Below are 14582 nucleotides of genomic sequence, written 5' to 3'. Positions count from 1 at the left end.
TTATTTTGGGAAAAGGACAATTTTTTTATTTTACTTAAAACTTTATTTTTTTGTAAAACTTTATTTTTTTAAATTCTTTTTTCATTTTATTTTGTGTCCCACTCTGGGACTTCAGATTTTGGGGGTCTTATCCCCTTTACAATGCATCACAATACTGTATTGTGATGCATTGGCTGTAAGTGTATTACACACTGTAATACACTTACAGCCTGCTTCGTGTGAGATCCAGGGGGCTGGATCTAACAGGCTGTCATGGAAGGCAGCCACGAGGCCTAAGGAAGGCATTGGCCTGCCTTCCCCGCCATTTTCTCCCCGTCACAGCAGTACGGGGACTCGATGGCCACCCCGCACCCGGCAGGCAAACAATGAAGGGAAGGCAGCTCTAAAATGGAGAACGGCCGTCTCTTCAAACAGCTGATCGGTGGGGGTTTCAGGTATCGGACCCTCACTGATCTTATATTGATGACCTATCCTGAGGATAGGTTATCAATATTAAAATCCCAGAAAACCCATTTAAGGCCACATTATTCAGGTCTACAGAGCAGGCAACTGTCTGAAACAAACTGTTCATTGCCAATAACTGCCTGCTCATTAGAGGAAATGAAAGCAGCATTTACAGAAGCAATAGCCACCGCTGTATGGGGAAGAGTGATTGCTGCTGTGATCGCTTATACCCATATGCCCATTGTTTCTGGGCAGTAGATCACTGCTTACACAGCACAATCTACTGGGAGGATTTTGGTGTCCGCATCAATGATGCTTTAACGGTTAAAGTTAAAGTTTAACCCGATGAACATTTGTTTGTTCATTCCTCGGGTTATTCACTTCACCTTTACACATGGAATTATTGGAAATAAGTGTTTCTGTATTCGTACCCAATAATTTCCCCAATTGTCTGCCTGTGTAAAGGGGCCTGTAGGCTTCATGCACATCATCAGAATACAGATCCTTGTTGCACAATCTGTACAACAATTTCATACAGAAGTATACAAAAGTTCTGTAGAAATCATGATCCTGGTATATCCTATCACATGCCATAATTTTCAGTTAGTTATTATGGGAAATCTTCAAGTAAATAGTAAAAAGCAGCGCCACTCACCGCTTCCTGATTGTGGTACTTTATTAAAGATAAAAGCAGACAAATGGTCAGAATGTGGGTAACATACCAGACAACAGCTGTTTTGCACTCTCTGCGCTTTGTTCAGCCTTCCACCTGGTATGATAGCGCCAATAAAGGTATTCTGAACATGATATTTCTATTTACATCTATTATTCCTTTTTTAGTTTATGCGTGATTGTTATTTTGTTTTATTGTATCTTTTTTTGTGAATTTTTACTCTCATATATTGTGGAATTACCAGTAAATTCTGGACATGTTTGCAAAGCATAGCATATTTAACCCTCAAGATCAAAGAGATCATCCTGTATTAAATAGCCCTAACACTTATATGTACATGGGTTACCTATCTTCTTTGTCCATCTATCTTATGAAGTTGTAAAGTCCTTCCTCACAGTGCACCAGCAGCTTATCTTGAATAATTGAGCAAGAGAGAAATCAATTCTCAATTAAATGGTCCTTAATGGACGAGCTGTTGTTTTTTCTCTATTTATTTCGCAACTGTCCAGAAAGCAGACAGAAAACTTAGCATTTTGCATGTCCTCAATAAAAGTAGTAAACTTCGGTTCAGTATCTCCTGATGTCTTACTTTGTTTAGTAACAACAGTGCTCTGAGAATCAGTGTTCTGCTTTTATCGGAAGTATTTTTATTATATAATTTGTTGAGGGGCTCGACCACTGGATCACTAACAACAAGTGGCTGTTACTCTTGCAAATATGATGTCAAATAAAAAAAAAGAGAGAGATTTACATGGGGCACTACTATAGAAATAAATGGGGAATTTTATTAAAACATAAAAACATGGTCTTTTTTGGGATCTGCTGTGAGATCCCGAGCAGGAAAGAGCGGCTGCTGCAGATCCTGAGCACTAAACTAATGAGCGCTCATCAGAGTTGCACATGATTTTCTTTGGTAAGCAGTTCTCACCCAGATTTTATTACTGTCTCTTAGTAATACGTTATAGAGCGCCCATTTTTGCATTATATCTACCTACACTCTTGCAGACATGGCCAAACCACAAATTTCATGCATGGCCATTCATTTGAATGCCTGGTGTGCACCTAAACCTGCTGAAAAACATGATCACAGGGGTTTAATAAGCTGGACATCCATCAATATGAATAGCATGAAATACTATCAATTAAGCATAAGCTTCTAAGTAATAATAGCAATCTTCATGTAACGCCAACATATTCCGCAGCACTTTATCAGAGGGTTCATGTCCAAACAAAATGATACTTCACATAGCAACAAACAAGAGGAATGAGGGCCCTGCTCACAAGAGTCATGGCGCGCCAAAGGCGCACTAGGTCTCCCATCAGCCGCAGACCTGCTGCTTAGCTTCGGGAGCGAGGATCTGTGTTTGGCCTTGTTCCCAGGGCGGCTTTGCTAGCTGGGAGGCTCACTGCTCCTAGGTCTGCCTTGAGCGCTCGGTGCTCGACTTGTCTGTCTGTCGGTCATGTGACGCTGGCCACGTCACATGACCCTCAGACCCTAATATAAATACAGGCAGCCTGCTGGCCATAGGTTGCCTGTTAATTCTAGGTTCCTGGCTATTTGTTGGACTACTGATTACTCACCTGATCCTGTTCCCTGACGATCCTTTGCCTGCTCCTCCTGTACTGCGCATCCCTCCTAGTATTGTGACCTCGGCTCCCACCTGACTACTCTTTGCGGACTCCTCTGGTACTTTTCTACTCTCTTGGTATTTGACCCCGGCTTCTTCTGACCATTCTTTACTTAACCCTTTGTACTGCGTAGCTCTCTTGGTTCTGACCCGGTCTGTTAACATTCCGTTATTTGTCTTGTCTGTCTTCCCAGCACGTATCCTAAGTTAGGGACTGCCATCTAGTTGTCCCCTGTCATTAGGACTTGCGAGGCAAGTAGGCAGGGCCAGGGGTGAGGGTGGAGCGCAGTGGTCACTATCCTCCCGCCTGTGTGTAGTGTATGTGACGGTCACAGCAAGAGCTTACCATCTGCCATGGTCCAGCCATTATAACAAAAATATGGGAGTAGATATAAAGCTGCTGTGCTTTTGAGTGAGATGCTTTTGTGAGAACACAGAAACGTTTCCAGCATAAAGGGAATGTTTTTATGTTTCTAATTTATTAAATTCATATAATTTTCTAATATGCATTTTCTTTACAATTCTGGGAAGAAGGGATGCAAATGAGCTCTTAACAAGCTCTACCTTTAATGCCACCAAATATAAGGCAGCTATCCTATAACTCACTGTTTGACCCTTTAAATAGGCCTTGAAACATGACTTGGATAAATAAGCCAGCAACGCATTAGGCCTCTCACCCAGTTAAGCCAGTACTCTCTGCTCTGCACTGATGAGGTGCAATTACTCCGAAACAGCTGTCTGCAGATGAGATGCTGGCTCATTTAATATCCAAGTCAGGTCTCAAGGCCTATTTAAAGGGTCGAACATTGACTTATAGGATAGCTGCCTTACATCTGGTGGCATCAGAGGCAGAGCTTGTTAGGAGCTCATTTGCATCACTTTCTTCCCAGAATTCCAGAGGAGCGTGTATGGCCTAGAAGTCTCCTCGCGCAGACTAAATCGCTCTCTCCAAGGAGAGATAGTACCCCCCAAATCTTTAAAATTCTGCTAACATTCCTTTCTTATATCCATGCAGTTGACTCCTGTGTGCACAGCAGAATGATATGGCCCATAGACCACTGCTAGGTAAGGCATACATGAGCTAACTGAATGGTGGTGATGGTCATGTGACACCCTGCATGTCATGTAACCCCCTGCTGTGGACTATGCTATTCTTGCCATCATTAATACATGATAGGCCAAAGGATTCCCAGACAATGGTTTTAAAGGGATTCTGTCACCTCTTTTTACCCTATAGAGATGCGGACATGCACGGCTAGATCGCCGCTAGCATGTCCGCAATATACCTGTCCCATATCTCTGAGTGGTTTTATTGAGTGTAAAAAATGATTTTATATATATGTAAATCAGCCTGGTGAGGAGCCCAAGGGGCTGCACTAACCGTTCTGGAGCCCAGCCACGCCCCCCTGTGAAGGAGCCCAGCACCCCCTGTATCCAGGAATCTCCTCCTTGCTCACAAAGTCAGATCGCCGTAATCTCGTGTTGCGCGAGCTCGCGCATGTGCAGTTCCTTTCCTAAGGCTGATGCCAGCACAGGGAAGGAACACTATGCCAGCACTGCGCATGCGTGAGCTCGCGCATCGCGAGATTACGGCCACCTGACTTCGTGAGCAAAGAGGAGATTCCTGGATACAGGGGGTGCTGGGCTCCTTCACAGGGGGGCGTGGCTGGGCTCCAGAACGGTTAGTGCAGCCCCTTGGGCTCCTCACCAGGCTAATTTACATATATATAAAATATTTTTTTACACTCAAAAAAAACACGAGATATGGGACAAGTATATTGCGGACATGCTAGCGGCGATCTAGCCGTACATGTCCGCATCTATATAGGGTAAAAAGAGGTGACAGAATCTCTTTAAAGGCACACATGACCAGAGCCTAGTAAGACTAAGGACTGTATTACACCAACAGATTATCTGACCAATTTCTGTCCAATCAGACCAATAGTTGGTGTGCATAGCAAAAGATCTGTGTGTGTAATGATTGGTGTGATACAGCCCTAAGTCGTTGAGTTGTCCTTTTTCACTAAGTAGTACAAAATTATTTTAGTAATGTATATTTCTGTTTTTTTATATTTTTTATGAACATTATTTTCATACGAGCTACTGTTCTGCTGTTTGGGTATTTCTGGACGTATTGATGTTAGAATGTTGAGTACATTTTTATTCTACTAAGCTCTAAACATTAATATTTTTCATGTTTTAATAAAAATGTCAAGGAAATTTTTTTTCTTGCCTGGAATCAGATATAAGTAAAGGTCAAATGGATTTCTAACACTCCATTTTAAACACTCACTACACTTTGTGCTGCACGGGGGTTGTGCAAATCTGTCGTTTCTGTCACTGCCATTTTTCCCAATGGCATGGACTTGACAAATCGCTTGTCAGAGAAAGGTCTGAACCTCTGAGAAAGCAGCATATTAGGAACTATTCATCATATGGACTCTGCCATAGTATTAACCATTTTTATGCTACCCCAAACAGAAGAAAAAGTTACACCAGTATTTAGTGACTCGTCAGACAGCTAGAGTATTGCATGATTCTTATATATTTCATACTCTTAATAGCATTGTCATCAAATATTGGGCAAAACGCGAGATTCTCAAGAAAATGTCATTTTAATTATATTACATATTGCATGAAAGAGAGATATACTAGATAATAAAAACAGCAAGGCTACTGCTATCGGTGATGGCAAACCTCAAACAATGACTTTGGCTCTAGTTTAGGATACTCTCAGCAATGCAAATCTTGGAATTGTAATGGGGTGTTGGGGCACTTTTTTTGGTTTAACCAAACCAGGATGCATCACGGACAATTGAGGTCCTAGGGATGGGTTGAGGAGATACAGGAGGAGGAAGAAGTGGGGGCATAGCCGAACCATATCTCACATAAGGTTTCCTAAGCTCTATGAAGAATAATAGGCTGGTAACATTATTTCTGATGTGAGGTCCCATTAGAGGACGCATGGTGCACATGACCTGACTGAATGAAGAGGAATATGTTACTAATCTATAAATACCGGTGAGGAGTATATGGGATCAGGGGCGTAACTATAACTCATAGGAAAATCCAAGAAAGGCAATTGTCGAGGCTCGCCTGGTCCCAAGTTGCAATGGAAGCACGGATATTCGCCAGGAACTAAGCGATGGTAGAAATATAAATGAAGGAGATCCAGCTTCCAGACAACATATAGATGCTTTAATGAAAAGGTGCTAAAATCCAGACATGTACATCAGGTCTACGCGTTTCAGATCGATAAATTCAGATCCTTACTCATGACAACAAGATAGTTTGAGACACTGGCCTTAAATAAGGGGCAGGTCAAACATATCAGGTGGACACAATCAGCAGATAGCTCCACCTCTGAGACATAAAAGCATATACTAAAAAAGAAGAAAACTTCAAAGGAAACAATAAAGTACCAGGGTCAATAATGCAGTATGAGATCATGCCTGCGATTGAGACCCATTGGTACACAGGTATCCATGGTGAAGATCCAATAAGGTTCTCTGTTTAACCACCTCAGCCCCCAGTGCTTAAACACCCTGAAAGACCAGGCCACTTTTTACACTTCTGACCTACACTACTTTCACCGTTTATTGCTCGGTCATGCAACTTACCACCCAAATGAATTTTACCTCCTTTTCTTCTCACTAATAGAGCTTTCATTTGGTGGTATTTCATTGCTGCTGACATTTTTACTTTTTTTGTTATTAATCGAAATTTAACGATTTTTTTGCAAAAAAATGAAATTTTTCACTTTCAGTTGTAAAATTTTGCAAAAAAAACGAGATCCATATAGAAATTTTGCTCTAAATTTATAGTTCTACATGTCTTTGATAAAAAAAAAATGTTTGGGTAAAAAAAAAATGGTTTGGGTAAAAGTTATAGCGTTTACAAACTATGGTACAAAAATGTGAATTTCCGCTTTTTGAAGCAGCTCTGACTTTCTGAGCACCTGTCATGTTTCCTGAGGTTCTACAATGGCCAGACAGTACAAACACCCCACAAATGACCCCATTTCGGAAAGTACACACCCTAAGGTATTCGCTGATGGGCATAGTGAGTTCATAGAACTTTTTATTTTTTGTCACAAGTTAGCGGAAAATGATGATTTTTTTTATTTTTATTTTTTTTCTTACAAAGTCTCATATTCCACTAACTTGTGACAAAAAATAAAAACTTCTATGAACTCACTATGCCCATCATGAAATACCTTGGGGTCTCTTCTTTCCAAAATGGGGTCACTTGTGGGGTGGTTATACTGCCCTGGCATTTTAGGGGCCCAAATGTGTGGTAAGGAGTTTGAAATCAAATTCTGTAAAAAATGACCTGTGAAATCCGAAAGGTGCTCTTTGGAATATGGGCCCCTTTGCCCACCTAGGCTGCAAAAAAGTGTCACACATCTGGTATCTCCGTACTCAGGAGAAGGTGGGGAATGTGTTTTGGGGTGTCTTTTTACATATACCCATGCTGGGTGAGATAAATATCTTGGTCAAATGCCAACTTTGTATAAAAAAATGGGAAAAGTTGTCTTTTGCCAAGATATTTCTCTCACCCAGCATGGGTATATGTAAAATGACACCCCAAAACACATTCCCCACCTTCTCCTGAGTACGGCAATACCAGATGTGTGACACTTTTTTGCAGCCTAGGTGGGCAAAGGGGCCCATATTCCAAAGAGCACCTTTCGGATTTCACAGGTCATTTTTTACAGAATTTGATTTCAAACTCCTTACCACACATTTGGGCCCCTAGAATGCCAGGGCAGTATAACTACCCCACAAGTGACCCCATTTTGGAAAGAAGACACCCCAAGGTATTCCGTGAGGGGCATGGCAAGTTCCTAGAATTTTTTATTTTTTGTCACAAGTTAGTGGAAAATGAGACTTTGTATGAAAAAAAAAAAAAAAAAATCAGCATTTTCCACTAACTTGTGACAAAAAATAAAAAATTCTAGGAACTCGCCATGCCCCTCACGAAATACCTTGGGGTGTCTTCTTTCCAAAATGGGGTCACTTGTGGGGTAGTTATACTGCCCTGGCATTTTCCAGGGGCCCTAATGTGTGGTAAGTAGGTAAATGACCTGTGAAATCCTAAAGGTGCTCTTTGGAATGTGGGCCCCTTTGCCCACCTAGGCTGCAAAAAAGTGTCACACATGTGGTATCGCCGTATTCAGGAGAAGTTGGGGAATGTGTTTTGGGGTGTATACCCTTGCTGGGTGAGAGAAATATCTTGGCAAAAGACAACTTTTCCCATTTTTTTATACAAAGTTGGCATTTGACCAAGATATTTCTCTCACCCAGCATGGGTATATGTAAAATGACACCCCAAAACACATTCCCCACCTTCTCCTGTGTACGGCGATACCAGATGTGTGACACTTTTTTGCAGCCTAGATGCGCAAAGGGGCCCAAATTCCTTTTAGGAGGGCATTTTTAGACATTTGGATACCAGACTTCTTCTCACGCTTTGGGGCCCCTAGAATGCCAGGGCAGTATAAATACCCCACATGTGACCCCATTTTGGAAATAAGACACCCCAAGGTATTCAATGAGGGGCATGGCGAGTTCATAGAAATTTTTTTTTTTTGGCACAAGTTAGCGGAAATTGATATTTTTAATTTTTTTCTCACAAAGTCTCCCGTTCCGCTAACTTGGGACAAAAATTTCAATCTTTCATGGACTCAATATGCCCCTCACGGAATACCTGGGGGTGTCTTCTTTCCGAAATGGGGTCACATGTGGGGTATTTATACTGCCCTGGCATTCTAGGGGCCCTAAAGCGTGAGAAGAAGTCTGGAATATAAATGTCAAAAAATTTTTACGCATTTGGTTTCCGTGAGGGGTATGGTGAGTTCATGTGAGATTTTATTTTTTGACACAAGTTAGTGGAATATGAGACTTTGTAAGAAAAAAATAAAAAAATTCCGCTAACTTGGGCCAAAAAAATGTCTGAATGGAGCCTTACAGAGGGTGATCAATGACAGGGGGGGTGATCAATGACAGGGGGGGTGATCAATGACAGGGGGTTGATCAATGTCAGGGGGGTGATCAATGACAGGGGGGTGATCAGGGAGTCTATATGGGGTGATAACCACAGTCATTGATCACGCCCCTGTAAGGCTTCATTCAGACGTCCGTATGCGTTTTGCGGATCCGATCCATCTATCAGTGGATCCGTAAAAATCATGCGGACGTCTGAATGGAGCTTTACAGGGGGGTAATCAATGACAGGGGGGTAATCAATGACAGGGGGGTGATCAGGGAGTCTATATGGGGTGATCACCACAGTCATTGATCACGCCCCTGTAAGGCTTCATTCAGACGTCCGTATGCGTTTTGCGGATCCGATCCATCTATCAGTGCATCCGTAAAAATCATGCGGACATCTGAATAGAGCTTTACAGGGGGGTAATCAATGACAGGGGGGTGATCAGGCAGTCTATATGGGGTGTGATCACCACAGTCATTGATCACGCCCCTGTAAGGCTTCATTCAGACGTCCGGATGCGTTTTGCGGATCCGATCCATCTATCAGTGCATCCGTAAAAATCATGCGGACATCTGAATGGAGCTTTACAGGGGGGTGATCAGGGAGTCTATATGGGGTGATCACCACAGTCATTGATCATGCCCCTGTAAGGCTTCATTCAGACGTCCGGATGCGTTTTGCGGATCCGATCCATCTATCAGTGGATCCGTAAAAATCATGCGGACGTCTGAATGGAGCTTTACAGGGGGGTAATCAATGACAGGGGGGTAATCAATGACAGGGGGTGATCAGGGAGTCTATATGGGGTGATCACCACAGTCATTGATCATGCCCCTGTAAGGCTTCATTCAGACGTCCGGATGCGTTTTGCGGATCCGATCCATCTATCAGTGGATCCGTAAAAATCATGTGGACATCTGAATGGAGCTTTACAGGGGGGTGATCAATGACAGGGGGGTAATCAATGACAGGGGGGTGATCAGGGAGTCTATATGGGGTGATCAGGGGTGATCAGGGGCTAATAAGGGGTTAATAAGTGACGGGGGGGGGGGTGTAGTGTGGTGTAGTGGTGCTTGGTGCTACTTTACTGAGCTACCTGTGTCCTATGGTGGTCGATCCAAACAAAGGGGACCACCAGAGGACCAGGTAGCAGGTATATTAGACGCTGTTATCAAAACAGCGTCTAATATACCTGTTAGGGGTTAAAAAAAACACATCTCCAGCCTGCCAGCGAACGATCGCCGCTGGCAGGCTGGAGATCAACTCTCTTACCTTCCGTTCCTGTGAGCGCGCGCGCCTGTGTGCGCGCGTTCACAGGAAATCTCGGCCATCGCGAGATGACGCGTATATGCGTGACTGTGCGCAGCGCTGCTACCTCCGGAACGCGATCCTGCGTTAGGCGGTCCGGAGGTGGTTAAAAGAGCTCTCCTATGATCACCTCCACGTTTAGGGAATTTGACTCGTTCCACCCCCTGCACAACAAGGCCACTAGTATCACCTGCATGACAAGCCTCATAATGTGAACTAACCGCAGAGACATTCCTGGTCAGCGCATGCGGAATGTCAGAAATATGCCTGCGAATCCTAGTTTTAAGGCTGTTAGAGGTACAGCCTATATACTGTAGGCGGCATATCATGCAGGTGATACAGTATACCAGTGGGCCAGTCCGAGCCTGCATGTATACCGTAGGTTTCTTTTCTTTTCAAAATTATTTTTATTATAATTTTGAATATAAAGCAACAACGTAGGCAATACAGGTTACAAATATAGAGGTAGTAGTGGAAAGTACAATGGTATATATGCTAATGACAGTCAGTATTAACAGAACTGGTAAACCATTGTGTTATTACAATGCATGCTCAGTTAAACAAGGTCGCCAAGTAGGCAAAATCTAAAGACAAATCAAAAGTGAACAATAACAGCAGGTACAATTTGGCTATTAGTCTTATTATTGTAACCTAACTTGAATTCTTTTCTAGCATCATGAAGATGATTTCTGACTACAAGAGCTTCCTTCATTGCTTTGATGTTAGTATATCTGTAAAATAAAGGGGTCTGCCTTAGTGGTAGGTTCCTTTCTACTAGGAATTGAAAGGTGGTGGTTAAAAGGAAAATGTAATCTGAGAAATCTTTCATTCAATAGATGCTCATTCAGAATGCATTAGGATAAAACTGATGCGTTTTTTTCTGGTATTGAGCCCCTAGGATGGAACTCAATACCGAAAAACTTGAATGCAAGTGTGAAAGTACCCTTATCTTATGGCCTGAAGAAGTCACCAATAAGGGGATGAAATGTGTTCCCAAATAAAGCTATTCTGATTAATCAATTCCAGCCCTGGACCCTATATCACCCTCTCTAGCTCCAATTTTTTTCTCTAGATTGTGCTAAACTCCATTCATGACAGCAGGCTGGTTGAACAGCAGTGCCAGCCTTGTAGACCCACTAGTGAAAATTAAGTACAGTGCCAGCCCTCTTTCTATGCAGAACATGTGTAAACCTTTTAGTATACATGGGACATAGGTCATTGGTAATCAGCTCAAAAGAAATAGACCATGATGACTATTTAAGTGTTTGTCTCCAAAGTCAACTCCAGATGAGGTTGGTCTGCTGAACTTGTAGCGCCCTTGTGGGCTAGTCTGAACCCTCTGAAAAAGCTGCCACAGTGCAAACAACAAGGTGCCACTGACCAGTAGACATGCCCACCTCTGGAGCGGAAACCTTCACCTGTGGATGTTAAAGGAGAGGGCAGCGCCTGCTGCTGTAGAATTAGAAGTCTGCAGAGGACAGCACTTATCTTTCATTTATGTGTGACTGGAGAACCTATTGAAATTGGTTTTATTTTTTAACATTATATGTTTAACTTGCTGGTAATGATCCAATATGTATTATTTTATACTACTTTACCTTGGATAATGGCGAGTTTTAATGTTTAGTAATTATACTTCTCTCTTTTATGAATTCTAAAAAGATTTTTGTCCCATGTTAACATAAAATGTATTTAATAAAACTGTAATTTTTAGTTTAGAATGCTAGGTTTTGTTATGGCGATATTTTATGACTAACGCTTGACTTAAGTACAGTATGTGCTCATTGCTAAATAACCTTTATTTCTATCTCCACAGCAAATGTCTGCGACAATGAGTTGACTCGTTGTCAAAACGGTGGAGTTTGCCACAATAATATGAAGTGCCAATGTCTTCCTGGCTACACGGGCATATGGTGTGAGAATCAGAAGTGTGAGGACACCGGAGGATGTTCTTCTTCTAAATCTGGACAAGAATCTATAACCCATAACTTGTATCTGACCACTATGATCATTGTAGCTTGGCTCTGCACTTTGTAAAAACGTGAATAATGTACCTGCAATTTCCCATGGAGAATAATGACTAAAAGAGACAAAGACAAATAAATATAGAGGAATATCTAAATTATATTCAGACTGAGAGGGCATGACTGTACTAAGCCATATGTACCAATTTGTGAATGAGTGATCCATGACTGTTATGATTCTAGCTTGTAAGATGGCTGCCTCAAGGAGGACTCCCATGGCATCAGTAAATAGAGGGCCTTAGCGAAGTGGTCACCTCAAGCAGAGCTGATGCCATGGTAATTGCAGGTTAAAAGTTCCTTCCGTCCATTCAAAAGTCCCAAGCAAGCCGGCTGTCTCGAGCAAGACTGCTACCATGGCAGGATAAATCAAGTTATTTAATTGCCCTTAAATTACTCCAAAAGGACAACAAGAGCTTGTTTGCCACGCGGTTACTGTACCTCTCTGCCCAGTGTGTGGACCAACCAAATAGCGTCATTCTTTTCTGCCAGTGCATTGTGGGTAAAGGAAAGCGGCCATATTGGTCCCCTAATACCCTAACACCTGTGCTTTTGTAAACGTCGCTCCGTATACCCTTGTTGGTCGAAAGATTTTATTTGTCCGATGTTAGTGGCGCACATATCTCCCTTCCTTGGCCCTGTATCCTTTAAGAGAGTTATTCAAGGCTTGTATATCATAGATACGCCACACTAAATAAAAAAGTATATATGGCGTGTGATATCCAATATGAGAAAAGGCTAGAGATTAAGCAAAAATAAAATGTATTTATCCTTTTGTATTCAAATGAAGTTATTTTTCTTGAAATAATGTAAAATGTAGATTTTTTGTATTATTGCAAATCGGTGTTTAACAGACAATCTATTAAGTGATTTATCATCAAAATATCAGTAAATATTTTTTCCTTTTTATTATTTTTTTTCTTTACTTTTGAAATTCTTTCATTTCTTTTATTTTGCTCATTTTATCCCTTTCACGGCTATAGGGGCTAAATGTTCCCTTGCTCCCCTTGAGCCGTAAATGGGTGACATGCTCAGAAAATCTTCTATAGGGAGCATGTGCTGGTGTTATGGAAAGCCACAAGTTTACATTCAAAAAATGTGTAATAATGTTCCACCAAAGGAAATTCTAAATGTTTTCTTGTTGTTTTAAAACACTGGAAGATTTAAAAGGAATAAACATAACTGAAAACAATTTAACAAAAAAATGTAATGCAATTCTTTTTGTTTCAGAAGGTGAAAGTGACGGGAATCGCAGTTCTAAAAAATAACAATAATTTCAAGAAAAGCCAGCCTCCTTTCAGTTAAAGGAATAATCCGGGTTCAGGGCTGAACCCGGACATATCCCCATTTTCACCCCTCCAGCTCCTCTAACATGAGCATCAGAGCATTTCATGCTGGATCTCACATGGCAAGGACTTGTTTGTTTATATTTTCACATTGCTAGCTGAAGGCTTCCCCCTAGCAGTGTATACGGTGATGTAACCGGCACTGATGGGCAGGCTTTAGTGCTGCCCTAGCCGTTTTACAGCCACAATGCAAAATCTGTAACAAAGCCCCTCAGTTACCACATGCAATTTATAACATTAGTGTCTTGATATGTAGCTGAAGAGCCTTTGGACCTTTTACATGTCAGGCCCAAGTCCAGCTGCTAAATCTACATTCCCTATAGCTGTGATTCGAAGGTAGAAATGACAAAAGACAAAAAAGAGGACATCATTATAAGTAGGATTGTTTGAACACGGTAAAGGCAATTGCACTCAGCTATTCCAGTGTTGCATATAGGAACATAGTTAATTGTTACATACAGTAGTTAATACGGTTGAAAAAAGACATAAGTCCATCAAGTTCAACCAAGGGATAGGTGGTAACGGGAATCCCAGAAGGAAGTGAGACTCAGATTTCTATACATTTTCATAATCATTAATGTCATTTACTTTCAAGAATTCATCTAAACCCTTTTTAAAACCATCCACTGTTCCTGCTGTGACCACGTCCTGAGGAAGTCTATTCCACAGATTCACACTTCTTACAGTAAAGAAACTTTGACTAGTGTTGATCGAGCACCAAAGTACTCGGGTGCTCGAGTAGAACACCTCGGGATGCTTGGGTGCTCTATTGAGCACCTGATCACAATGGAAGTCAATGGGAGAGCCCGAGCATTAAACCAGGCACCCCCTGCTCTGAAGAGGGGAGGGTGTCTGGTTCACAGGAAAAGGTCAGAAATTGATGGAAACACCACTGAAATGGTTCGGGAACAGCATGGGGAGGATGTCTGGATGCATCTTGGACTCCCAGGTCGCTGCTGGGAACGATGTTGTCCAAGTAGTATGCCACTTTTACAGACTGACAATAATACGCACAAAACTAAAGATAAAATCGATTTTAGAGGAAAAATTATTTCCTGTATATTTATTTGTATATAAAGTGCAAGTGCTGCCGAAAATTACAAGGTAGAGGCACTCCGATACAACCTGTATATCACATAAAGGAGGGCCTTATTTACATTGTGGTACA

General features: G+C 41.8%; 1 protein-coding gene across 1 annotated transcript in view; it reads left to right on the top strand.

The window, feature by feature from the left end:
* Nucleotides 1-12084, top strand: part of NTNG1 (netrin G1) — a 342247-nt gene extending 330163 nt beyond the window's left edge. The window contains exon 9 of the mRNA XM_040408751.1: nucleotides 11864-12084. Coding sequence (XP_040264685.1) covers nucleotides 11864-12084 — 221 coding nt within the window. The remainder of the gene's footprint in view (nucleotides 1-11863) is intronic.
* The last annotated feature ends 2498 nt before the right edge of the window (nucleotides 12085-14582 follow it).

This window comes from Bufo bufo, chromosome 9 (assembly GCF_905171765.1).
Source record: "Bufo bufo chromosome 9, aBufBuf1.1, whole genome shotgun sequence".
NCBI classification, from domain to species: domain Eukaryota; kingdom Metazoa; phylum Chordata; class Amphibia; order Anura; family Bufonidae; genus Bufo; species Bufo bufo.
Note: the sequence above shows the minus strand (reverse complement) of the source record. Positions and strands in the feature narration are given on the sequence as shown.